This window comes from Protopterus annectens, chromosome 15.part0 (genome assembly GCF_019279795.1).
Source record: "Protopterus annectens isolate FY-2018-M chromosome 15.part0, PAN1.0, whole genome shotgun sequence".
NCBI lineage: Eukaryota > Metazoa > Chordata > Ceratodontiformes > Protopteridae > Protopterus > Protopterus annectens.
The window spans coordinates 749,474,496-749,501,397 of NC_056749.1; the positions used below are offsets into that span (position 1 = coordinate 749,474,496).

At 40.7% G+C, this 26,902-nt stretch overlaps 1 protein-coding gene across 1 annotated transcript in view; it reads left to right on the forward strand.

Moving 5' to 3' along the window:
• The first annotated feature begins 2,378 nt into the window (after positions 1-2,378).
• Positions 2,379-26,902, forward strand: part of CSTF2 (cleavage stimulation factor subunit 2) — a 1,531,011-nt gene continuing 1,506,487 nt past the window's right edge. Inside the window, exon 1 of the mRNA XM_044057611.1 lies at positions 2,379-2,949. Within this exon, the coding sequence (XP_043913546.1) occupies positions 2,892-2,949 (58 nt within the window). The 5' untranslated portion in view covers positions 2,379-2,891. The remainder of the gene's footprint in view (positions 2,950-26,902) is intronic.

Genomic DNA, 26,902 nt, shown 5'->3' on the forward strand with positions numbered 1-26,902 from the left:
ACCTGGTAGTGCTGGGGTGCTCTCAGGAGCCTTGAACCAGGTTTCTGTTTCTGCACAGACATCGATTTTCTCCATACTGAGGAGAGCCTCGAGTGCGTGCATCTTGAGGTTTAGACTTCTGGCATTGAGTAGCATTACCATTAGTTTTTTTATCCTTGGGTTGTCTATGGAGGTGGGTTTGTCCTTTGAGCCTTGCCAAAAAAAGGCACTATGGGGGTGGCAAGAGCCTTGGCCAGTATACAAAAGCCTAAGGGTGACAGGTGCAAGCCGTCCCTAGCGAAGCAACGTGGCTTGTCGAACATGTCATCCCAGGCTGACAGACACTGGATCCCCTTTGAATGGCACCAATACTTTAGCCAATGGTTGAAATTGATCATTTTGTCTTTATACTGTGGCATCACTCTTGGTGAGGGCAAGATGCTACTCAAGGTCAGGGTTATACCAGCCTGGGCTACATGGTCAGAGAGCTCCTCTATGTCTCTTTTCATGTAGTCCAGGGAGGTACGTCTCAGGTCATTCACACCAGCATGGACAATGACGGAGTCATACTTGTCCGTGCTTTGGCGTGACCCGAGTGCTTGCGTTATGTGGCGGATCACGGCACCCGACAGGCAGCTATAGTGACTTTCTCCTTGTTCAGTCTGGTGAGCGGGACGTCAGTGCGCCAGACAACAGAGTCCCCTATAACAAGTGTATTTGGTATGTTGTTTGGCCTTAAGGGCTGTGACTGTGAGGCACACTGATTTTGTGAGATATGAGATTCGTGGGTATTGTTGAGGGGTGGCTGTTGCTTGGATATCTGCTTAGGAGGTCTTTGCTGTTTAGGCAGATTTTTATTTAGAGCCTCCAAGTATGTTTTTGTGTGTTTATGTGTTGGGTATGCAGATGCAATAGGTCTGTGTGAGACTGGATTTGTGGTGTGGGTGTTTACCTTTTCCTCCTGACTGATTGTGCCAGTCTTGGGTTGAGAGAGCTCTGCCTCCAGTTTGGCTGCGTAACTGCATCTCTCACATGTATTAGAGGTTGTTGGAAAGAGGAGAGGGTTGTCTGTGTACGTAAGGCAATTGTAACATTGCCTCAAAATTCCCAGATTCACCAGCTGGACTGGAGAGTAACTTTGAAACTGACCCTTGGACATACCAGATTAGTATAGGGAACTGTTTTTTACTGATCAGATTAGGGAAGGGAACTGATTTTTCACTTGATCAGGAAGGACCAATCGGGAGCCTAATACTTATGAGAAGTTGAGGAGGGTGTAGTGCTTTAGTTAGTTAGTGTTTCCTTATTAGAGCTGAGCAAGTGCAGGGCTTTAGAAAGAGAATAGAGTGATTACTTTGAGAGTTTGAACAGTTCTAAGGGAAGAAGTGAAGAGCAGATTTTATGGAGCCTGGAATAGTTTAAAGCTGTTTAGGCTGCACTGCCCGACGCTGCTCAGTGCGCAAAACCACGCAAAAAGAGAGTTGTAGGGTTTTAAGAGAGAGATCAAGGAGTTTAGAATTGATCCAAAATGGCCAATAAAACTACAGCTTCTAGGTAGTAACCACTCCTCCAGGGACAGGCAAGCTGTTCAGTGTTAACCACTCCCACTGGTGAACACAGAAACTTCCCTTTAGCCCAAGCAAGCACTGGCCTTCTAGAAACTTCCAAACAGTTCAGAACAGCAAATCTGTAACTGAACTTTATTAACTTTCAGAAAGTGGGGAAAAAGCAAGATTTTTTGTTTTTTTTTTTCTTTTTGTTGTAGTTTAAAGGTAGCAGAGATACACAAGCAGCAAAATAATCACAACAGTGCAATACATGACCCCACACTTGTGTGCTGCTAGGCCAAAATCAGGTAAAATGCAGTTTTTAGAAAAAAAAAAACAATTTTAAATTAAGTGTAACACAGGAAATGCAGTAAACAGGCTCTAGATGGGTTCCAAGTACTGTTACTGTTGGTGGCCGTGGGTATGTTTAGTCCTGCAAAATCTCACCTTTCTACAAAAAGTGTCCCACTTCGGGCATATGTAAACGTGGTAACCCTATAACAAGTTGAAATAATTCACCCAGAAGCTCTCGTATGTTTAGAGGACGAGTCCCAATTTCTTTTACTCTAAAGTGATCATCCAAGTAAAACATACTCTAGCTCAAACAAATACCCTAAAATTCTTAATGGCACACCTTAAAGTTATCTTCTGTCCTCCTGTTACTTACTATGCTGTCACCTAAGCAAAACAAACCCCAAAATGTTGTTGTTGTTTGTCTTTCGGCTTTTTCCCCGTTAGGGGTCGCCACAGCGGAACTCTGGTCCGGTAATGACTGGCAGTAGATTTTTACGAACGCCGAGGTGCCAGCTCGACGTACAACCTTAAACAAAGGAACGCCCACTTACGCATGTCTTTCGAACTCCCACCCAACCGCGGAGAGGACAATGCAGACTCCACACAGAAAACACTAACCGCACGCCGGACGAGAACTGAAGGGAGAACCTCTTGCTGTGAGGCAACACCGCTACCGCTGTACCATCGCGGATAAAACAAACACCGCAAATTGCGGTCCGCAATACACAACTTAATTCTCGCATCACGTTTCCAGTACTTAATGTGGTCCGTTACCGTCGCTAAAAATTTGGGTCAGAAAAAACAGCTCACAAAAGTGCACTCAAAATGAAATTAAATAAACATTAGTTATACTCACACTAGATAGCACTGAATAAGTCTGTCTATACTTCACATGAAATCTCTTCAGAAAGTTTTCAGGGTAGCTCATTGAAGGCGGGACTACGTAAATGAGAGAAACTACCAGTCGTCTCAACGGCGGAAGATCTTGTGGGACAGTTTTAATCTACGGACCGGAAGCAGACCTCAACTTCTGTTCTGTTTGTACGGACTACCCGGCGCGAGTTGTATGCCATGGCGAATCTTATGACTAGAGATCCTGCAGTAGACCGGTCGTTGCGTTCCGTTTTTGGTAGGTTTTAGATCTGTATCATACGTTATGGTGGGAGTGAAAAATATTTGTTGATTTGTTTTCCCTTTGAGAGTGACGGTGTGACATTTGCTTCGGTTGATGGTGTATGTCATTATATAGCGCATCTTTAGTTATATGTTGTGTTTATCTTAACTGAGTAATTTAACTAAGCTCCTGGCCTTACATGCACTCAACGAATAAAAATAATTCCGGCTAAAATCGATTATGATTCAAAACTGTTAATTACACTTGTTATCTTTACTGAAACTGCAGCTGACAGAATGCGTGGTTAAAAAATATTATTATTACTTCTGATTGTAGTATTGGTAAGAAATTAGGTTTAACATAAAGCTTCAAGGTGCATTCCAAGGGTAACTATTTTTTTCAGAATGATTACTGTTTTTGCAACATGTCCAAGTGTCAGGCAGTCAGACAAACTCTGAGGATAGAGAGAGGCATACAGATATGCACATAAATTTTAACACACTGAGCATCATTCCCATTAATTATAATCCTAGGAGATTACTATGCTAATGGCTCTGGTTTCCTTAAAGTCTAGCCAAGAGTTTATTCCCCAAAAGAAAAACCCCAATCACCACCTGTCTCCCCTGTCAATGAGGGACACAGGTGGAACCCCCTGGGACAAATTTATGGTTGCCCATCCACTCATCAAGGTTGCGCTTTAAGAGTAAGTCAGTGACTTACTTTGATTGACCTGTTGACGTGTATGGTGAGTCTGCTCCAGAAACAGGGTAGCCTCTGGGAGATAAACCTTTCTCTCCAGCAGCTTTTGTTAATGTCGCATATTTAGATTTAAGTTTTTCGATCAGGTAATACGCGAGGAGTTAGACTTATGGATGTGGAACATCTCTAGGAGACCATTGTCTGAGATTGCCTTCTAAGTGAGACACAGATCACCTCTGAGCAATCTGTACGACACACAGTAGTGTGATAGTGATCTGAGCCTGTCCACACAGGACAGGTGTTGGAGGCCATGGATTCTCTTTGTGAGGTATTTCTGTGGCTTTTCCAGTTGGTGCAGGTGTTTGTAGAGGTACATACCAAACGTGGAGTTGTATTCAATTATTGCTCTAATGAGAGAGAGGAGTACAGAGAGATAATGACCTCTTCTTTTCTGGATGTAATCCCATTACTTGTGAGATGAATCAAGTAAAAGGCTTGGCTCCTGTATGCTAGGCTCAGAAAAATTACTTCAAATTGCTATAGAAGTTTGACGTTTTCAGAAAGTGAAATAAATTATAATTAATGCTGTAATGCTATTGATCGGGTTACACTCATCTGCTCGTCCCTAGTGAAGTGCTAAGCAAAATGTGTTAAAATGCCATTCTTTGGTACTGGTGCCAGCGGTTGCCCACTACTCGTGTAGACATTGATAATAGACTTAAGTCCTAAAGTTCATCCTTATTGTTAAGACCAGTGTGGAAAAATCTTGGCCTTCGTCTAAATTATGTAATTTTTTTTTACCAATCATAAATGTATATTTGCCTACCACTTATGCCTGCTAGCTGGACTCCTCTATGCTAGCCTGATTTTTACAAATCTTCACATTACTCTGCTAAACCAGGTAGCTAAACTTGAGCAGTGTTATAATTCATTTGCTAAATTCGCTGTCAGTTCCCAAAAATAAAACCTCCCAACATGTTCTTAATGGTATGTTTCCTTAAAGTTTGTGTTGGGAATCCCACCATGTCACATCTTCAGCTGTTTCTCCTATGTCAACTTCTGAATTACTGTTAACCACATTTCCTCCTCTACCTTTTAGTCTTATCTCTTGAATTTTTTTCCTTTTTCCAATATTTTCATATTCTCATTGCTTAACTGCATGTAAATGTTTCAAGGCTCAGAGATGTGCGGGCAAATATCATAAAGCTGTTTAAGGATTACAATAAGTGTTTCATTTATTCATTTACTAATTAGTAACCAGGTAGGTGAACTGGTCCAGAGACCCTGTTCAACTTCTGTGTTTGTAGAAAACAGTATATGTAGATGTATATGTTAAAATATCAGTAGACACAGAGTTATAAGTATGATGAAGGTTACATTGTGTGGATGCAAGACACATTTTCAGCAGAGGTCCAGGGAAACACTCCTCAAATACAGAGCGATACTCTGGATTACAAATTGATATCTTAAGACGTACAAAGTCACAGTTCTGTTCAGATGTACAAAAAGTTGTGCTATACAAGTGTCACAAAAGCAAATATTGTCAGCCCAGCTCTCTGGAATTTTGTAAGTAATTGTATGTTGTTTGTGAATATTAATAAGGTTTGTATAAAAATGTAACAAAAGGAGTTATTGCCAGCCCTGGTATCTGGAATTTTATAAATGGTTCTGTGTCGTTTGTGAATATTATCACAATGCAATTGCTTGTGTTGCTGCTATATTAGAACTGTAGGTTGTCTGTATATAAAGCTGCTGGTACAGAAGTGTGTGTAAGGTACTGAGTTTAAGGATGTGTCCACAGTGTACCTACTGGAAAAGAACAGAAATGTATGTTAAGTGTTGTATCTGTGTAAATGTATATGTTTTAACCGTGGGAACTAGAACATAGAGGGTTAACTTGCAAAAATTCAAGAAAATAGTTGAAATTAAACTGTTTTATAATTGCACCATAAAAGTTAGTTTTAATGCAGCAAGGAGACAGGATGTCTAAAACTAGGAAGCCTTCTGCATTGTGTTTTAAGTGTTTTATTGTTTTATGTCTTGCAACAGCTGCAAAGATTTAAGAAGGGTCCTTGTGTATGTGTTTTCACAGGGAGATGCTAAATTCTAGTAGTTTCTAACAATGGGGGTTGTGCGTGAGCCTGGGAACTTAAGTCAGGTGACAAAAAGTGATGTCATGCCGCAAGCATCACAGCAGCAATATTTGAGATATTAATTTAAGAACTCGGAGAGAGAGAGACTGTGCATTTTGTATTTCTTTTTGACATGACAGCATCAGCTGGAAACATCCACTCATCACATCTGTCTTGCCTTGCTGTAAGTAAGTTAACTAGGGTACAGTAATTTCTCTTGGCTTCAGTTAGGAATATAGTAAAGTATAGCTTAGATATTGTCTGTATTTATTTGAGACTGTCTTGTAATGTTTTAAATATTTCCTGTGATTTTGAACTCTGATATCCCTGTACATTCATATTTAGTATTGTCTTGTTGTTTTATTAGGTTCATAGCTAAGTACTAGGCTATCAGCCTTGGGGCCTATACAGGCCTAGCCAAAAAGGTACCCTGGCTTTCGCCACCCAAGAAAATTATGTTCCTGTGCCCCTGTCGAGCAGAGCCATAGAGCTGATCCGCTGGGTGAATTTCCTATTTCCCATCCAATCATCAAGATTTTTCTTGAAGAGTGCTAATGAGGAGCTTTGTTTGATATACATAGGTAGTTTGTTCCAGAGTATGGGAAGTCTCTGGGACAGGAATCTATCCCTCCAGCATGTTCTGTTTATTGTGGTGACAAGGTTTAGGTCCCTAGAGCTTGTAGCTCGGAGGAATTGGGATTTTTTAAATGGAGCATGTCCAGCAGCTCTGGGTTTGACATAGCTTTGTATGTTAGGCAGAGATCGCCTCTGAGTAGGTGATATGCGACAGAGTAAAGCTGGAGTTTTTTGAGACTGTCTGCATAGGGCATCTGTTTGAGGCTGGTAATTCCCCTTTGTGAAGTATTTCTGCAGCCTTTCCGGTTGTTGATGTCTTGTGAGGTACATACCAAAAGGAGCGTTTTACTCTATAATGGGTCTAATGAGTGACGAGTAGAGGAGAACAATGACCTCTTTTTTCCTGGATGAGAAACCTTTTGTGGTGAGCTGTGCCACGTAGAAGGATTTCCTGACTACTATGGCGATGTGTTTATCAGAGGAGAGACTACTGTCCACCTGTGTCCCAAGGTCTCATCACACTTTCGGTGTTAAGTAGCGTACTATCTATGCGGTAGCTCATGGGTACATAGTTTTACCAAAGGAGATGACAGTGCACTTTTTGGCATTGAGCTTGAGGCCATGGCTTTGACACCAGGCATCTGTCTCAGTGAAGCCCTCTTGTGGGATGTCCACATTGTTAGGAGTTTCAGTTATGGCTCCTAGTTTGCAGTCTTCTGCGAACTTCATTAGCCAAAGACCACCTGTGTTAGCCTGTACTTCAGTAAAGTAAATACCAAACAGGAGAGGACCCAGGACTGAACGCTGTGGTACTCCACTTGTCACTGGTCTGAAGTCAGATTTGGAGTCTATCACTTTCACAGTGTGGGTTCTGTCAGTGAGCCAGTTGGCAACCCATCTTGTGACCTAGGGATTTATACCTAGTTTAGTGATTTTATTTATAAATTCAAAAGCCTTGGCAAACTCTGTATAGGCAGTGTGAACCACATTACTCTCGTCTACAGCTTTGGTGACTGCTTCAAAGAAGTCATTCAGGTTTGGGAGACGTGATCTGCCTTTTACAAACCCACACTGGGTGTGGTCCAGAGTTTGGAAATTACCAATGTCTTTCTTTATAAGTTCCATGGCCTTGCAGACCAGGCTTGTTAGGCTAATGGGGTGGTAGTTCCCATGGTCCTTCATGGCTCCCCCTTTGCGGAGTGGGATAACTGTTGCTGTGCGCTATTCAGTGGGCACAAAGCCTGAGGTGAGGCTATGATTGAACATGGTGCTTAGGTGGGGTGCCAGTTCATTCTGTAGTTCATGTAGAACGGAGCCTGGGATGTTGTTAGGTCCCATGGATGTTGTGTTCTTGGCTTTGGAGAGTGTGGTTTTTACCTGTGCAGCCGTGGTTACAGGAACTTTGCATTCTTCCGGTATGGAGATGGGCCCTTAAGGGGGTGAGGGGGATAAAGTTAGCACTGAACCGATCTGCCAGGATGTTGGCGATATCAGTTGGCTCTGTATATTTAGTGCCATTGTGTTGTAACTCAGAGCAGATCTGAGTTTTGCCATTGAGATTATTGACATAGCTATAGAATGTTTTGTGGTTGTCTTTAGAATCAGTGGCAAATATTTTTTTTTTTCATAACTAGCTTTGGAGGATTTTATGAGGGATCTCGGCTTCTTGCTGAGGCTGACCAGGGAGTTCTTCCAGTCATGGGATTTTACTCTTGCCTTTTTTTTTTTTTGCAACAGTTTCTTTCTTCTGTTATAGAGTTTGTTTATGACAGGGGACCACCAGACTGGCTTCCTTTTTTGGAGGATAGCATCTTGGTTCTGTTAGGGATAGCACAATTCATGCACTCATGTAAGTGCTTATAAAGTGCATTTGTGTAGGATTTAGCAGTTGTACCTCTATTGTCCGTATGCATGGGTGTCGTGAAGTTTGCCACTTCTGCCTTAAACATGACGTTGGCTTTGGAGACTTTTTTTACGGTGGTTTCCCTAATGGTGGGTGGGGGCTGGATGTGGATGTCTAGGCTGATTAGCTTGTGGTCGGATCTGACCAGCGAGGAATTGACCTCTGGTGTGGAACACCCAGTCGCCCATGTTGGTAATGACCAGGTCTCTGATATTGCTGCCACTGGTGGGGGGTATGGATAAGTTGACCCAAGACGACGGAATTTATGAATTTCAGAAAACGTTGAGCAAAAGAGTTGGTACATAGGTTCATAGGTTCATACTAGGCTATCTGCCCGAGGGCATTTACAAGCCTAGCCCATCGTTTTGTGGCTTACGCCACCCCTTTAGTATGGGGAACTATACCCATTATTTTGCTGTGCCTCTGTCGAGCAGTGACACTGAGGTAATCCCTGGGGTATATCTGCGATCTCCCATCCATTGGTCAAGATTTCTCTTGAACAAGGCCAGCGAGGTGCTCTACCTCGCATGTACCGGGATTTTGTTCCACAGCATAGGGAGTCTTTGGGTGATGAATCTATCCCTCCAGCACGTCCGATTAATAGCCGTGTCGAGGTTTAAGTCTCCCGCCCTTGTGGCTCTGATGGATCTAGATTTTTTGAGGTGAAGCATATTCATCAAATCTGGGTTTGACATGGCCTTGTATGTTAGGCAAAGGTCACCTCTGAGCAAGCGGTAAGCGACTGAATAGAGCTGGAGTTCTTTCAGTCGGGCAGCATAGGACAGATTTTTGAGACCCTTTATCCTTTTGGTGAGGAACTTTTGTGGCCTCTCCAGCTGCTGCAAGTGTCGGGTCAGATACATCCCGAATGGGGCATTGTACTCAATCATTGGTCTGATGAGTGATGAGTAAAGGGAGACTATGACCTCCCTTGATCTAGATGAGAATCCCTTCATGATAAGGTGGGCAATGTAGAAGGTCTTCCTAACTACTTTAGCTACATGGGTGTCGAATGACAGACTACTATCAACCTGGGTCCCCAGGTCCCTGATAACTTCTGTGCTCAGTGGATTGCCACCTATTTGGTAGCTGGGGTAACCTTGTTTTTCCCAAAGGGTATGACTATGCATTTTTGGCATTTAACTTCAGGCCGTGGCTCTGGCACCAGTTATCCGCTTTCTGAGACCCTTCTGAAGGATATCTGTGTCAGATGTGTTTTCTACTATGGCGCCCAGTTTGCAGTCATCTGCAAACTTTGTCAGCCATAACCCTCCTGTGTTTGTTTGTACTGAAAAGTAGATGCCAAACAAGAGTGGGCCCAGGACTGAGCCCTGTGGGACACCACTTGTGACAGGCTTTGAGTCTGACATGGCGCCAGCAACTCTGACCCTGTGGGTTCTGTCACTCAGCCAGTTTGCAACCCATCTTGTGATGTATGGGTTAACATTTAAGCTGATGAGTTTTTCAATGATACCCGAGTGGGGTATTGTATCAAGGCCTTAGCCAGATCGAGGTAGGCTGTATGGACTGCCTTTCCTCGCCAATGGCTTTGGTGACTGTTTCGAAGAAGTCAACCAAGTTTAAAAGGCATGATCTGCCTTTGACAAAGCCAAACTGGGTTGGATCCAAAGTCTGCAAATTCCCTATGTCTTTATTTATGAGGTCCATTATGATCCTCTCCATGGCTTTGCAGATGAGGCTTGTCAAGCTAATGGGCCGGTAATTTCCAGGGTCGGTGGAGGCACCGCCTTTGTGAAGTGGGACCACAGTTGCAGTGCGCCACTCCCTGGGTACGTATCCAGAGGTAAGACTTTGATTAAACAGCTGTCCTAGCTGTGGGTTTAATTCCTCATTGAGTTCGTGGAGCACACAGCCGGGGACACCATCAGGTCCCATGGATGCTGTGTTTTTTGCTTTGGAGAGTGCAGTTCTCACTTGGGCGCTGGAGATGTTTGGGGGCTGCAATCGCTTGGTATAGATATCTCTCCTGTTGGGAGAGGGAGTTTGCACTGAACCTGTCAGCCAGTATGTTGGCAATGTCTGTAGGATCAGTAATCTTCACATCATTTTGAACTAGTTCTGAGCATATCTGGGAGTTTCCTCCTAGGTTTCTAACATAGCTAAAGAAGGCCTTATGATTGTCTTTTGAGTCTTTAGCTATTTTTCTCTCAAAATTTGCTTTGGATGATTTTATGAGAGCTCTTAGTTTTTTACTTATAGTGATCAAGGGTGTCTTACCTTTTAAGGATTTTGCTCTATCTTGTAGTAGCTTCCTCCTTTTATTGTAGAGTTTGTTTATGGCTGGGGTCCACCAGACTGGACGCTTGCCTTTGGTACTAAGAGTCTTTGTTTTGTTTGGGATTGCCTTGTCCATGCAGTCCTGCAGGTGCTGGTAGAAGGTGTTTGTAAGTGATTCAGCGGCTTGAGTACTGTTTTCTGCCGGCTCGGGGGCCTTAAAGGAGACCACACTAGTCTTTAGAAGTGTGAAGTCGGCTTTTGAGAAGTTCTTTACTGTGGTCTTTTTATTTCAGGTGGGGTGGGATGAGGACCTCCAGCGAGATTAGTTTGTGATCTGATCTCACCAGTGAGGGGTATACTTCCGGTGTTGAACATTGTGCTCCCATGTTCGTGATGATGAGATCAAGTATGTTATCTCCTCTTGTGGGGATGGTGACTAGTTTTTCCATGGCATTTGAGTTTATGAATTCCAGGAACTTTTGGGCTAGGGTGTTTGGGCTTGAGTAGTGTTCCCCGTCTATATTAGGGTAATTGAAGTCACCTAGTATGATGGTGTTTGGTGATACATTTATCCCCTCTAGTGTTTTCCGGAAGGCCATGTGAGGTTCCTGAGTTTGTGAGGGTGGCCTGTAACATGCTACAATTTGCAGAGCAGTCTTGCCTATGGTTAATTGCACCTGGATGGTCTCCGATGCATCGTGCGTTGCCACCAGTCTTGAGGTGTGGGTGTCCTTGATGAATATGGATACCCCCCCCTCCTTTCTTGGTATTGTCCGGATTTTGGGGCCGGAACGCATGATATGAGGTAAAACCTGATAGCGCTGGGGTGCTCTCAGGAGCCTTGAACCAGGTTTCTGTCACAGCACAGACATCGATGTTCTCCATACTGAGAAGGGCCTCGAGTGCGTGCATTTTGAGATTTAGACTTCTGGCATTGAGCAGCATTACCCTTAGTTTTTTTCCTTTATTGTGTTCTGGGGTGGTAGGTTTAGAATTTGAGCCTTGCCTAAAAAAAGGCACTATGGGGGTGGCAAGAGCCTTTGCCAATATCCGGAATCCCAGGGGTGACAGGTGCAAGCCGTCCCTTGCGAAGCAGCGTGGCTTGTCCAGCATGTCATCCCAGGCAGACAGATACTGGATCCCCTTTGAATGACACCAGTGTTTAAGCCAATTGTTAAAGCTGGTCATCTTATCTCTGTATTGTGGCATCACTCTTGGTGAAGGTAGGATACTGCTCAAGGTCAGGGTCATACCTGCCTGGGCTACATAATCAGAGAGCTCCTCAATGTCTCTTTTCATGTAGTCCAAGGAGGTACGTCTCAGGTCATTTACACCAGCGTGGACAATGACCGAGTCATATTTGTACTGGACCAAAACACTAAAGGTGGAGGCGTGTCCATATTCATTACGGATATCCACACTTCCAGGCTAGTTGCTCAGCATAATGCATCAGAGATTACCCAAGTGCAACTAACTCTGGGCAAGACCACAGTCAAGTCTACAAACTACATGAGTAGTTTTCCCAGTTAATGGTGGGGTAGTTGAAATCACCCACTGTTAGGGTGTTGGGTTGTACCCCAATATTTTCCAGTGTATCAAGAAATGAGGAGTGGGAATCCTGGGGCATCGTGGGGGATCTGTAGCAAGTTGCAATTTGGATTGCGGTCTTGCCCAGAGTTAGTTGCACTTGGGTAATCTCTGATGCATTATGCTGAGCAACTAGCCTGGAAGTGTGGATATCCGTAATGAATATGGACACGCCTCCACCTTTAGTGTTTTGGTCCAGGTTAGGTGTGGTGTGAATTATATCCTGGTAATGCAGGGGTGTTCTCTGGAACCTTGAACCAGACCTCTGTCACTGCACAGATGTCGATGTTCTCCATTTTAAGGAGTGCCTCGAGTGAATGCATTTTTGAGGTTTAGACTTCTAGCATTGGGTAGCATTATCCTCAGATTTTGCTTGCTTGTAGCTGTTATTGTGGTGAATTTTTCATTTGAACTTTGCCTAAAAAAGGCACTATAGGGCTGGCAAGAGCCTTGGCCAGTATCCGGAATCCCAAGGGCAACAGGTGCAGGCCATCTCTGGCAAAGCATTGTGGTCTGTCGATCACTTCATCCCGGGCAGGCAAATGCTGGATCCCCTTAGAATGACACCAGAAGCTTAGCCAATTGTTGAAGTCAGTCATTTTCTCCTTGTACTGTGGTATCCTTCTGGGTGATGGCGGGGTGCTACTCGGGGCTAGGGTCATACCTGCCTGGGCTACAATATCGGAGAGCTCCTCCATGTCTCTTTTCATGTAATCCAGAGAGATACATCTGAGGTCATTCACACCAACATGGACAATGACAGAGTCATATTTGTACTTGTTGTGGAGTGACGTGAGTGCTTGCATTATGTGGCGGATCTTGGCACCCGACAGGCAGCTGACAGTAACTTTCTCCTTGTTTAGCCTGGTGAGTGGAACATTGGTGTGCCTGACTATAGATTCATCTATGACTAGAGTGTTGGGTACGTTGTTATGCCTTATGGGCTGTGGTTGAGTGGCGCACAGAGTTTGTGGGCTATGTGTCATTTGGGTTGTGTTTGGGGGGGGGTGGAGGTTGCATGCATTTCTGCTTTGGAGGACTCTGTTGCTTGAGCAGATTTTTATTGAGAGCCTCCGCGAATGTAGGTGTGTGTTTTGTGTTGCTATGTGTGTGTTTTGGTGGTGTAGGTTTTGAGGGACTGTGGTGAGTGTGGTGTGGTGCAAATGGTTTACCTTCTCCTCTTGACTGTCTAGTCCAGCCTTGGGTGAAAAGAGCTTTGCTTCCAGTTTGACTATACAAGTACATCTCTCACAGGTTGTAGTGTTGGGTGGTAGGAGGAGAGGGTTGTCTATGTACATGAGGCAATTGCTGCATTGTCCCAAGATGCCCAGATTCATCAGATAGACAGGAGAAAACACCGGGAGCTGACCCTTAGACATGACTGGATAGGTTCTTATTTATTAAATACTAAAAAATGTTTTCCTCTAGACAAGTGAAGAAAGTTGAGTGCTAGAGAATCCATTGCAGATGTAGCAACAGTGTAGGAACAGACTACATGCATTTTTCTGTTGACTAGTGACAGTTTTAGCCAGGAGGTGGACAAGGGTAAAGCCATGGTTGTTAAGTTGTTTTTTTTTTTTTTTTTTTTTTTTTTTTTTTTTTAAGTTGTGAATCATAGTTATTACTTAGTTAAATGAATGCGGGGGCGATGTATAGTTAGAATATAGGCCATCCCTTATGGCATCTTTTATTTATTTATTTATGTATTTTGTAGTGTTGGTGTTTAGGACAGGGCATTTCCTGGGGGTATAGATATATTGTACATTTTATTTATATATATATATATATATATATATATAAATAAAATGTGTTTATATATCTATATAAAATGTGTGTGTATATATATATATATATATATATATATATATATAAAATGTGTTCATATATCTATCTATATAAAATGTATTTATATATCTATCTATATATATGTGTATGTAGCTGAGAGTGGTAATGGACATAAGTGAGTGCAACCTAACATAAAGGCTAGACAGTGTGGTGTGGTCTACAGGGAAGTTTGTTAGCAAACTAAAATGCATTATTCAGTTTGTTCTTTGGGTTGCTGGCAGAATTGTAAAGATCAATGCATAGTAATGCCTAGTAGCAGGTAGGTTTGACTTGGATCTATAGAGCAAACCTGTTTTTTGGTGATTTTTTTTTTTTTACTGCTGTTTGTATGGTGTGGTCTACATGGAAGTTTGTTAGCAAACTAAAATGCATTATTCAGTTTGTTCTTTGGGTTGCTGGCAGAATTGTAAAGATCAATGCATAGTAATGCCTAGTAGCAGGTAGGTTTGACTTGGCTCTATAGAGCAAACCTGTTTTTTGGTGATTTTTTTTTTTACTGCTGTTTGTATTAAATTTCATGGCACTATTATTACCACCAGAAGATTTGTATGTGATACTTGTTTGATCTTTGTATTGTTAGAATATGTGATATTTTGTGGTGAGGATAAGCAGTTTAGATGTCTTTTTTTTTTTTATTTCTCCAAAGCTGTTGGGTTTCTAATTCCATGACTGGAATGGACCCCATTCCTACAATTAATTTTCATGAAATTAGTATTGTTTCATTTTTTTGATCTCAGCCAAAAGTGCTCTTCGCAACGCCTGCAATGTGCCCAGTGATGACTCCTTCTGTAGTTCGTATGGAGTTACATGTACTGATAACATATCTAAATATGATTGTAGACTCTTTTTTTTTTTTTTTTTTTTTTTTGTATAAGACCCATTGCTCCTACTACTATTGGAATTATATGGGTATCTTTCTTCCACATTGCTGTTGTTTCTGCTTGCAAATCCTGATATTTTATGACTTTGTCTGCCTGTGCACAGGATACTGTAGTCATTGGGTGTGACGATTTCAGTGATCAATGTTACTTTTTTCTTCTTTTTTGGACCACTATATCTGGTTTTCTAGTATCTATTTTTTTTAACTGTTGGTAATGGATGATCCCATGTGATGTAGACTTCGTTTTTGATGCTTTGTGGCTTGTGTTTCCATTGTTTGTCTGCCACTTCAGTACCATATTGTTTGCACAATCTCCAGTGCAGTAGTCTCGCCACATTATTATGCCTTTCAGAATGCAGTCCTTCTGCCATTAGTATGTCAATCGGCAACGAGGTGTGGAACTGTTTCCAATTCCGTTTTGCAAAAAAAACTTTTGTCTGTTTTCCTCGCATGTTCAATGGAGTTTGTAAACCAACGTGTACGTACCCTGCTGTCTTGTGCTGCCAATATTAACATTTCATCTCTTGGTTTGAAATCCCCTCTCTAACCATTCATGCGTTCGTTCCTGATCAACATGAGGTTCTTCCAGAAGTTTTCTGTACTTGCAACAATGTTTATGTATTTTCCACATTTCTTGCCTTCTCATCTGGTTCTTCACCTTGTATTTTTTCTTTTGTTGTTTTGACACATTCAGTTGCTGCCTGGTTTTTATTTACTTCTTGTCTGATTTCCATTCCTGCTTGACGCCGATATGCTTCTGCTAGATTAAGCAGAGAAGTCATCTTAGATTTATTCTCTTGATGGTTCAAAACTTTCACTACATTTGGGTCTTGTGAGGTCAACAGATACATGTGGAGTCCCACAATTGCAGATCTGTACATGTAATCAATTTCAAGGAGGCCCATCCCTCCTTCAGAATGGGGAATGTATAATCTTGGTATGCACTGATTTTTATAAGTCATTTGGTGAGCATGAAGCCGAAGTGGTACGGCGGTAGCATTGTTACCTCACAGCAAGAGGTTCTCCCGTTCGATTCTCAGCTTGGCTTGGGAGTGCCTTCTGTGTGGAGTCTGCATGTCCTCCCCGCGGTTGGGTAGTGTTCGAAAGACATGCGTGTGTAAATGGGCGTGCCTTCGTTGAAGGTTGGGCGTCGAGCTGGCACCTCGGCGTTTTGTAAAAAAAAATTAATGCCAATCATTAGCGGACCGGAGTTCCGCTGTGGTGACCCCTTACCGGGGAAAAAGCCGAAACACAAACAAACATTTGGTGAGCATGAAGCATCCTTCTTGTTTTCCTGTCTAATCTAACACGTTGTGGGGACAGTCAGTCACTCCAAAATTGTAAGTTAAGACCGGAACAGCAAATTGGTTTATAGCTTGGATTTTGTTCCTTGATGTCATTGCTGTTTTTTCAAGATTAATTTATTTCCTGAAATATTCTTTACTGAGTTTTAGTCACTTTTGTTCATGTTTTATTGTTCCTTCATTAATTCCCAAATATTTATACACTCCTCCTTGCTCAAGTTCTTTAATGTCACATTCTTGTCTCAAGTTGATGTTTTCATAGTGTTGCAGTTTTCCTGCTTCAGAGGTTGCTTTTGCACATTTATCAAGACCATATGACATTCTTGTATCATCTGAAAAACATTTTTGACAACTTGTAGTTGTGCTTTCAGTTCCTCATCTGGTGAGCAATACAGTTTTAAATCATCAACATAGAAGATAAGTCTTTACACTTTTTTTTTTGTTTGTTTTCTAGGAGCCAAATTATAGCCATGGCGTAAATTGTTAAGTCGACAGCTTAATGGGTTAGGGCAAGGCAGAATAGCAGTGGTGACAGTCACCTGAAATACCCCCCTTTGAATTTTTATCCCTGGATAATAATTTGTCCTTTTATAATGGCTTAATTGCAAAGTGGTCTGCCACTGTTTCATGGTCACTGTAATGTAGTCGATCAGTGTAGGATGTATCTTATACATTTTTAAGCACTCTTTGTCCATGAATGTGGGATACTATCAAATGCTTTTTTGTAGTCAATCCATGCCATACTTAGATTCTTTCCCTTTTTACAGTTCTCCATTATGACTTTAACAACAAATGATTCTTTGTTCCATGTGAGTTTTTTGTTGCCCTTTTGTTCTACTCTCATAATTGAGTTTTCTTCTAAATGACTATAAACTCTGTCAGCATCAGTTCCCATGTATAGTTTATATTTCGTCGGAAGGCAAGTTATTGGCCTATAATTTTTAGGGTAGCTTGCAGGTTCACTCAAGTAGGAGCGTTGATTTTCTTGTTAGCCAGGTTGATGTCTGTTCGGGATGCGCATATAAATAGTTCTTACGGCTAAATCTTTGTGCAAAGATGTTGATGCTTTTAACCAAAATTAGGTACTGCATCTGGCCCTGGCATTTTCCGGTTAGATGCTTTTCTTAACTTTGTTCAGTCTCTCTGGCTGTTACTTCACCCCATTTCATATCCTGTACCTTTAAACTTCTTATTTCTTCTTTTACTTCTGCTATCCATTTAGCATCTTTATGTTCCACATGCTCTTCATAGATACTTCTCCAAAATTTATCTTTTTTTTTTTTTTTTTTTTGCGGTCTTTCAATTCCTTTTGCCTTGTTTCCTAATTCTCTATAAACTCTTTTTGGGTCATCAGTAAATTGCTTATTTTGTACTTTTTGCACATTGCTTTTATCATATCTATCTATCTTAGTATTTTTGTTGATCTATTTCCTCTTCTATAGTCTTCTAACAGTGACACTTCTTATCTTAATTCCTTTATAGTTTTATCTATTTGATACTTCCATGATGGTATTCGACTTCTCCCCTTCCTTTCCTTGACTACCCTGTGTTCTTGTGGTAGTACTTTATCAGTTATTAATTTAGCTGCTCAGTAATATATCCTGTTTACTTCTGTTATATCGCAAGGATCTCTGTGAACAGTCATAATTACTGTGTTAATTTGTTTTATCAGACTTCCGACTTTTTGTGTTTTATTGACCTTCTGCAGTCTATTTCTTTCCTATATCTGTCGATGTCTTTTAAATCGCGCAACTCCTCTCTTAGCTCATTTTCTTCCAAACTAAGGGCACATCCCTTGTTTTGCAATTCCCGTGGGCATTCTATACAAAGTTCTGTAGCATCTCCTTGTGAAACATTCTCTTCAATTTCATCCTGTGCCATCTGTTGCTCTGTCATATGGGAACTCACTGGCCTATCATTCCTCAACATTGACTGCATCAGAGTTTCCACAGTGTCCTGTTCCTTCCCTTGCTGTCTAGCTTCAAGTGAACGTTTACAGTGATTTTCTGTGGAAGCCTCCAAAATATCTTCATATGGCACCTGATCAATTGCTTCCTGTTCCACTGGTTTCCCCTTAATTTGGATAGCCATTGCTGTATCCTGTTGTGGTGCTTTCTGACTTCGATTTTCTACATTCTACATTGAATCCTTCACAGGTACTCCATAATCTCCATTTCTATTTCTTTAACTTCTCTATTACTAATCTGTTTTTCTATTTTTTCTCTTTGCCTTCTTATTTTTTGTATTGTAAAGTTTTCAATGTCCGGATTCCTTTGCTTGTATTTCTCTTCAAATATCTTGCGGTACTGCTCTTTTTGTATTGGTTAGTTTTTGCTTTCTCCTTTGCATAAGTATTACACCCTATTAAATCTCTTTTTCTTTACCATGTCCATATTTTTTCTTTAGATGTCTCTTGATCTTCCTGCTTCTCCTTACTTTGGGGGCTCACTTCATCATTCTGTGATGTAACTTGTGTTAGATCGTCTACACCAAATCCTTAACTTCACAGGCCCTCTTTAACTTCAACTTTTATTTTTTTAACTTCTACTTTACTAATCTTCTTTTCTACTGTCCCTCTTTGTGGTGTTACTTTTTTTATTGTGAAATTTTCCGTATCTGGATGCCTTTGCCTGTATTTCTATTTGAATGTCTTTGGGGGCTACCTTCTTTATATTGATTAATTTAGCTTTCTACTTTGTATAAAAATCGCACCATATCAAATCTCTCTTTCTTTCCCATGTCCATATTTCTTTTTTATACTGTTTAGATATCTCTAGGTTTTGTTGTTTGTATTTTCACACTTCCTCAAATGCTTCTTTTTCCAAACAAATCTAAGTTTCTTGATCTGTATACTGTTTTTTCACAAATCTGTTGTATTAATGAACACAAATTTTCATTTGAAGCTTCTGGCAATTTTTCCTGTGGAAGTATTTTTCTTTCCTATAATTTCACTTTTAGTCGTTTGGATATCTTGCGTCTAGAAATTCTGGGTTTTCTGCATAATAGTAACAATACATTGTTTCTTTCTTATCCTCAGTAGTCCACTTTATCATCTTTCTGACTTCTTTGACCTGTAAGTTTTTGTGGATTACTACTTCCTTCTACAACAGGCGGGCCATCCTCCGCTTGGGCCTGGCCCCATTGTAGGTATGTTTCTGAGTTTGTCCTTCTATGTAACACTTGCAGTATTCCTTAAAGAAAGGATGCCCCACCCTAGGGTAGCCTGTCGCTTGGCCAGTATAGATAAGCTCAAAAGAGATCTTGTTCATGCCATACATCACATTTATGTTCCTTGTGCAAAACAAATGGGATTAAAGGGACATATGGACACAACTACCCTGAACTACTTTTGCCGCCAGTTCGAATGCTTTTGTTTTCAGTTGGTTTGAACATTTTGTTGCTTTATTGACTATTTAGCAGCACCAGATAAGTGCCCCAATGGTGTTATTTTTGTCTTTTTATTTATTTTTTTAATTTACTTGTTTTATTTGTGTGAGATGCTCCAATTTAGCTTGACCTATCCTTCCATGGAGGCCAGTTTGTCAGCCATTTCTGTTTTTCATTCCTTGACTCCTCCTTTGACTTCTCGTTTTGAGGTCAAACAAATTCTTAAAAGGTGTCCTACATATTAGGCCTCCAAGAAAACCTATTCCTTCTCACTGGGACATTAATTTTGTTTTGGAAAAATTGACTCTGACTCCTTTTGAGCGTGAAGATTCTGCTTTGCAAAATTGTACCTGGAAGACTGTTTTGTTGCTGGCACTTGCATCTGTTTGGAGGGTTTCTGAGCTCCAGGCCCTTATGGCCATTCCTCCTTTTTTGTTTTTTTTTTCCACGGGGACAGGGAGTCTCTTCCTAGTAATCCTTCTTTTATGCCCAGGTGGTAAATGAGTTGTCTTTAAATCAGTCTGTACAACTCCCTTCCTTTTTCCTTTCTCTTTAGTCTACTAGTGATTGGTTCCTGCATACCTTGGATTTGCACAGATCAGGTGTTTGGATAAAACTAGGACTATTCGTAAGTCTGCTCATCTTTTTGTTTCTTTTCATCCCAGGTCTTTGGCTGTTTCAAAGCAAACCATCTCCTCATGGGTGTCTAAGGCCATTTCTTTTTGTTCATTTCATGGCAAGTCTCTGTCTCTGTTAGAGCTTATTCTACTAGGGCTGTTGCCTCTTCTGGCGCCTTCTTCAAGGGGTTGGACACCAATTCCATCATTGAAGCTGCTACTGTGTCTTCAGTGCATACCTTACCTTAACTAAGCATTATAAGTTGGATATGGTTTCTAGGGCCCGAGAAGAGTTTGCTGAAACCATTTTATGTGGGTTTGCTGAGGGCTCTTTTCAGCCTTCCACCTCCCATTCTGTTTCTTGAGATTTTTCACACTACTTCTTCTTTAAGGAATACTGCAACAGTGATATTGAAGGACATGGTACATTTGTGTAAACTGTTACCATAACAGTAGATGTCCTTCTCTTCACTCTTCAAACCCCACCCCCTTCTTTATTTTGCTTTTTCCCTTCTGTATATGCATGGACACCTTTGTCCAATGATGATTGTTCTCTCCTGGGGCAATTCAGTTCTGGGTAGTTGCATCCATATGTCCCTTTTATAACCTACTATCTATGTGGGGCACTTAAATGTGACGTGGCGTAAACAAGATCACTTTTAAGCTCATTTGCATAGGCCAAGCAATGGGCTGCCTGGGGCTGGACATCTCTTTGCTTTTGCAGTATTCCTTAAAGAAGGGAAGAACATTGATTGTTATGGTATGATTTTGCACAACTTTACTTTTTCTTAATATTTAGTTGGAGATATGAGGCTTCTAGCCAGGACTCGATAGAAGTGAACTCTTTTTGAGTTCTTTCATCCAGTGATCTGGCAAGTTTCTGTGTATAGCATCTGACTAATTTATGTTAACAATATACACATGGTATTTATATGTTGATTTACATTTAATGCTGTTGTACATGCTCTGTGATGGATCTCAGTAAGCAAAAGGTAAATAGAAAAAAATGTGCATATATTGGGACAGGCATGCACATTATACAAGAATATATTTGTACAGGTGAATGAACCGGACCAAAAATGACATTAGGTTTAATAACAGCTATTTCTTCAGTTAATAAATGGTTATATTAATAAGATGGATAATTGTATTGTTTTATTCCTATAAAGATTGTATTTTAGTTTTATTTAATTCTTAAAAAGATTGTATTTTAGTTTTATTTAATGTGTCGCTTGGATAGTGCACAGAACTCAGTGGACCATTTACACTCACCTGCCCTGTGCCTGTATCGCAATGTAAAGCTGAGATGAAGTTAGAGACACACTTGTACAAGTTTTCGAGTTTTTTGCTAACATTACACGTCACAAATTGAAGCACAGTTAGCAAGCAAGGTGGGTATGAGAGCAAGTAATGCGCACTTTGTCATTTTTGATTTTGTGTGAGTCTTTTTGTTTCAAACTGTCTTAATTGTTACTTAAGCTGGAATGGGAGTAGGAGAAAGAAAAAAATACATAGATGAGCGGTAAGGGAAGTAAAGATTTTCAACAGATTTACCTGGATGAGTAAATGTAGATGAAGGCATGAATAGAGATGTTAGGGAGATTTTAGTGTTAATGTACCTGAGCTGGGAGCAGGGCGCCTTCTCACATTTGTCACCTTGGTGGTGTGATTGAAATAAAACATGTAAAGAATGGACATTTTCAGTGATTGCAGTTTTTCAGTAAATCAGGGAATGAATTGGCCTGTATCCTTCATCTGTCTGAGGAAACCTTGTAAGTTACAAGAGTAAGACACCTGTACAATGAGTAGTACTGTCACGAAGAAGGAACGCCAGTTGAGAACCTCTTACTGTGAAGTATCTGTTCTCCCTGTGTTTGTATGGGTTTTCTTTGGGTTCTGTGGCTCCTTCCACATCCTAAAGACTTGCTATAGGTAGATTGTCAACTGTAAACTGTACATTGTGTGCTTATGATACAGAAGAATGGCTCGTGAATCTATATCTAGATCCATTTCCTAATTGTTAACTAAACAGTCTAGATGGAGGCTTTACAGCAATGATTAGGTGGAAGAAAGCAGCTGTAATGAGTATGTTACAGTGTAACTAAATCCACTCATGTTCTTGAGGCTTGTTTGTGAAGTTATGATTTAATGCCCAAGTGAAACTTGGCAATGGCTGCTGCTTTGGTTTTAGATGGAAGAGAATTCCATGTGTACATTGCAAAGGTTGAACAAGTCCTGGATGTACAATGAAATGGCTATAGTCTGCTATCCATATGATGTCTTGTGGGGAGCTATAACTTGGTTGCAGTAAATAAAGCTTTTAAGATAGTTTGCAAATATACGAAATTACATAAGTTGAAGGTTTCATAAATCCAGATGCAGCTGAGAAGTTCCATTTGGGAAATTATGTGGGATGTGGTGTCAGCCATTGGCACACAGTGATATTCCCCTTTTAGGGCTTCTTTCACAAAATGACATCTATTCTGCACTCACAAAATGGTGCTCTTTTTCTGCACCATCTGCAGTTTGTTGATTTATATTTAAGAGCATGCAGGTGATACCTGGAAACTACAGACCCGTAAGTCTCACTAGTCTTGTATGCAAAGGCATGGAAAGAATTATCATGAAGATGATCAGTAGAGATGTAGTAAACCTACAGACACTGGACCCAACCCAGTTTGGTTTCGTCAAGGGCAGATCATGTATACTCAACCTGGTAGACTTTGAGAATGTCACCAAAGCAATGGATGAGGGCAGAATCATTCACACTGCCTACCTTGATCTGGCCAAGGCATTGTTGACAAACTCAAGAGGTTTAGTACAAATTCGTATGTCACCCGACTTGCCAGTCACAAGTGGAGTCCCTCAGGGATCAGTCTTTGGACTACTCCTTTTTGGCATTTACTTCTCAGAAGTCAAGGCCAGTGTCATTGGTCTCTGGCTAACTAAGTTTGCAGATGATTGCAAATTAGGAGCTATCATTGAATCTCACATTGACGCAAATGTTCTCCAGGAGGGGCTGACACAGACAAAATAACTAGTGTCAAATCATGGACTGAAACTAAATGCCAAGAAATGCATAATAGTATCCTTTGGGACATCATCCATTCCTGGTAACGGTCCTATTGACAGCCTGTCCCTTAGAGTTGACCCAGTAGTCAGGGACTTGGGGACACACACAGGTAGTAGTCTAGCCTTTGGTCATTGCGTGTCTACAGTTGTGAGGAAATCATTCTGTGTTGCACAACTTATAAATAAAGGTATGGCATTTAAGTCAAAGTAAGTCATTGTTCCTTTGTGTTCGGCATTCGTCAATTCGTCAGACCTATCATTGAGTACAGTGCCCCCTTTGGTATGTAACTAACCAGGCATGTCCAACAGTTGGAATGCCCACAGTGGTTCCTCACTAGAAAAATGCAGGGCGTAAGTAATATGTCCTGTGCAGACCATCTGAAGGCCCTATCTCTGTATTCTGTCTCCTACAGGCTTTTGAGGTGAGATCTTTGCCTGGCATACAGGGCATTATCAGACCCCACTCTGATGCACCTCCTGCATATCCACAAAACAGCACCAGAATTACCCATTCTAGAGACTTAAACCTTGTCTGTGATTTAAATATGACCTGCTGGAGAGATAGGTATGTACATGCCTATCTCGTCTATGGAACAGGCTCCCCATCCATGTGAAGCAGAGCTCCTCCCAAACCCAATTCAAGTGCAGCTCGGACAATTGGATGGGAAACTGGAAATTCATCCCTAGTTTAGCATCTATGTCTGTAGTGGACACGGGTAACCTGTAAATAGTTCCTCTCCCAGGCACATGCTTACACTTATCAAGGTATCGGAACTTGTCAGAGATCTGGGATGAATGGCTAGGCTTAAAAAGGCCATTGTAGTCTTTAGACTAGTAAACATCTATGAACCTATACATTCCCTAATATGGGAAGAAGTGATTCATTTGCAAGTGCTTCCAGTGCCTCCCATGACTTTCCACAGTTCTGAAGAAACAAGGGGAAGGACAATTATGTAGAAGCCTTTCAGGTGGCATTCAAAAGGTAGACAGTTGGAAATAGCTCTCCCCAAAGTCAAGCAGGCTAGAGCTTCATCATCCTCTTTAACCATGGACTCCTTGAAGGCTGATATGGACTTGAAAAAGTTCTTATGCACGCAAGTACTAAAAACTGAAATGGACATTTTGAGAAGGGCTGGATTTCAACTTGAAGCTAAATCTTTTACGTTTCTTAAATAGGTATTCATTATGGACAGACTAGTGAGATATTAAAAAGTAAAGTAAAAAAAAAGTCTGAATGCTTACTTTAAAACTGTTCTAGAACCTCCTGTAAATGATGTGTGTGATATTCTGGAAATTTTGGCCATAGAAAAATGTTGACCCTTCATGGAAGGGTTTAATAAGTCTGATACTAAGTCTTATGAAAAGACTCCAGTAGTTAAAGCAGTAAAATTAAACCATTGTGGAGGCAACAGGAACGGTCACTCTTTTCAAAGGATTCCAGTAATTAGATTAGTAAAAGACGTCCGTGTGGAGACTGAAAAGTTGAGCTTTAACAACAGACTCCAGTAGTTGTAGTATAAAAGGTTTTTGTCATAACTGACTGGCAAGAGTCTGTAGTTAAGAATATACAAAGGGAAGTTAGGTGTAGAAACTGGTGAATCTCATGCTGAAGAAAAGGAGAAGAGGAGTCATGTTTTAAGCTTCTCTGTGCTACGTCAAAGCTGAGAGCCATTTAGAAGGACTCTCTCTAAAGAAATTAAGAATTTTTCCATTTCAATAGATTTATCCTCCTCCCCGGTGAAAGAAAATTATTTTTGTGAGTTGCCTTTTTAGAGGATGATTGAGATTAATATGTACCTGTGTATAGAAGAGAAAAGGTCATAACCTCCATGTCATGTGAGAATACTGAATAAAGTAGTATTTACTTGACTGACCTCTGGATAACGCATGTTCATTTAAAAAAAGTCCAGTGGAAAGACGGTTCAGTAAGTAGACCTAGAGAAAGAGAGAGAATGAGAAGATGGAAAAGCAGGAGAGAGAACAGCTTGGTTTCACATCCATACTTTGAACTAAGACACTACCTCTTTTGTAAGCTAAAGAAAAACAAATGGCACTAATCCAGTTGTTAGTTCCAGCGTCTTTAAGAACACTTGTAATGAGGTTGGAACATAGACACATTTTTGGGTAGCCATTAAGGAATGGACTATTCTAAAGCTAGGATTTTAGCTAGATTATACTGGGCTAGTATTATGAAGGATGTAGAGAACCTTTTTACAGCTTGCCCAAATATCAAGGAACAGCACCCAACCTAGAGTTTGGGAGCCATTTGATACCACTAGCCATTCTGGGTGCCCAATTCAAATGAATAACCATGTGCATTAATGGCCTAGTTGTAAAACTGAGCAAGGGCCATCAGTATTGCCTGCTAAATTTCCTGAGGTAGTACTCTGAAGAAGAGCCACTACAACATTCATACTAAAAGAACTAGTACTGTCCAATTTCTGAGGATAGGAGTTCCTGCGAATAGTAGTCAATTAACTTTGTTAGTATTTAAAGCAAAATGGCTGAGAATAGCTGTGGACGAATATTAGTTTGGCTAGCTGAACTATATTTTAAGATTTTTCAAATCTAATGTTATGGAAGACCATGGAAGTGGATGGGAAAACAATGAGATCAGCTGCCCCCATATTCTGTTATAACTTGAAGGTAAATGCCCAAATCCTCAGGGTTCACTCCATTTAACGTGCTGTATAGCAAACACACCTTAAATTTTCTAGATAAAACAAAATAAACCTAGGCGGAGGAAAACATCACCTTTAAAAGTACTAAGCACCTTTTGAAATTTGTAGAAAAAATAAGTGAAATAAATTATAAATTAAAAGAACAGGGGAGGAAGGAGAATATAACAGTTGTGCCACTTAAATGTTCTGAAATCTCATACAGAAAGTTTCTCTAGTACATATGTTTGCAGAAGAAGTTAAGGTTACTACAGCATGTCCTGAAGCCAACATAGGGGAAGCATTGTCAGTCATTCAGTGACTAGAACTAAATAAGTTTGTAGTGTTGGGGAGGGGGGTATCCAGCTCACATGGTTTAGTTGTTAGGTGCTGTGACTATAAGAAAATGTTCTCGGAGTGGTTTGGTTGGACCAAGGTTGATGAGCGCAATGCAGAAACCACGTCTGTTGAGAAAGATAAGTTTGAAACCGTACCAGATATGGAGTCCCAATGCCAAGGGTGCTCCCCAGTGCCAGTTATGGAAGTGGTACAGAAAATGCTTAAGCTTGAAGTTGTAGAAGAATCCCAGGATGTGTTGAGTAGTCCCAATTTATTGTTGTCCATTTGGAGTATATCTGTACAAATTGTTTATTTCCAAAAATTAAAAATATTCACTTATAATTCAGTATTATTCCCAGGCTAAGTTTTTTAAGCACTATGGACCTAGCTAAAGGTTTATGGCAAGTTCCACTAACCTTCAAACACTAAGGGAAAAGCAGTATTTATTTATTTATTGTATTTTCATATGTTAACAAGGATAGTCTAAGTCCCAGAGAAATAAGCTGCTGACAAACATACAATGTTACATAAAGAGAAAAATATTCAAATGATAACACATGATTTGCAGACCCAGTGAATATATAAATGGGCACAAAATGTGCAGCATCATTACAAGAATCTTCACATAAATAAATACGAGTTTGTTTGTTCAGGGTTTGTTTGTTGATTAACAGGTCAGTGGTTATCGCGTGCAGATTCAGACCCAATAATTAGTTAGATACTTTTTCAATA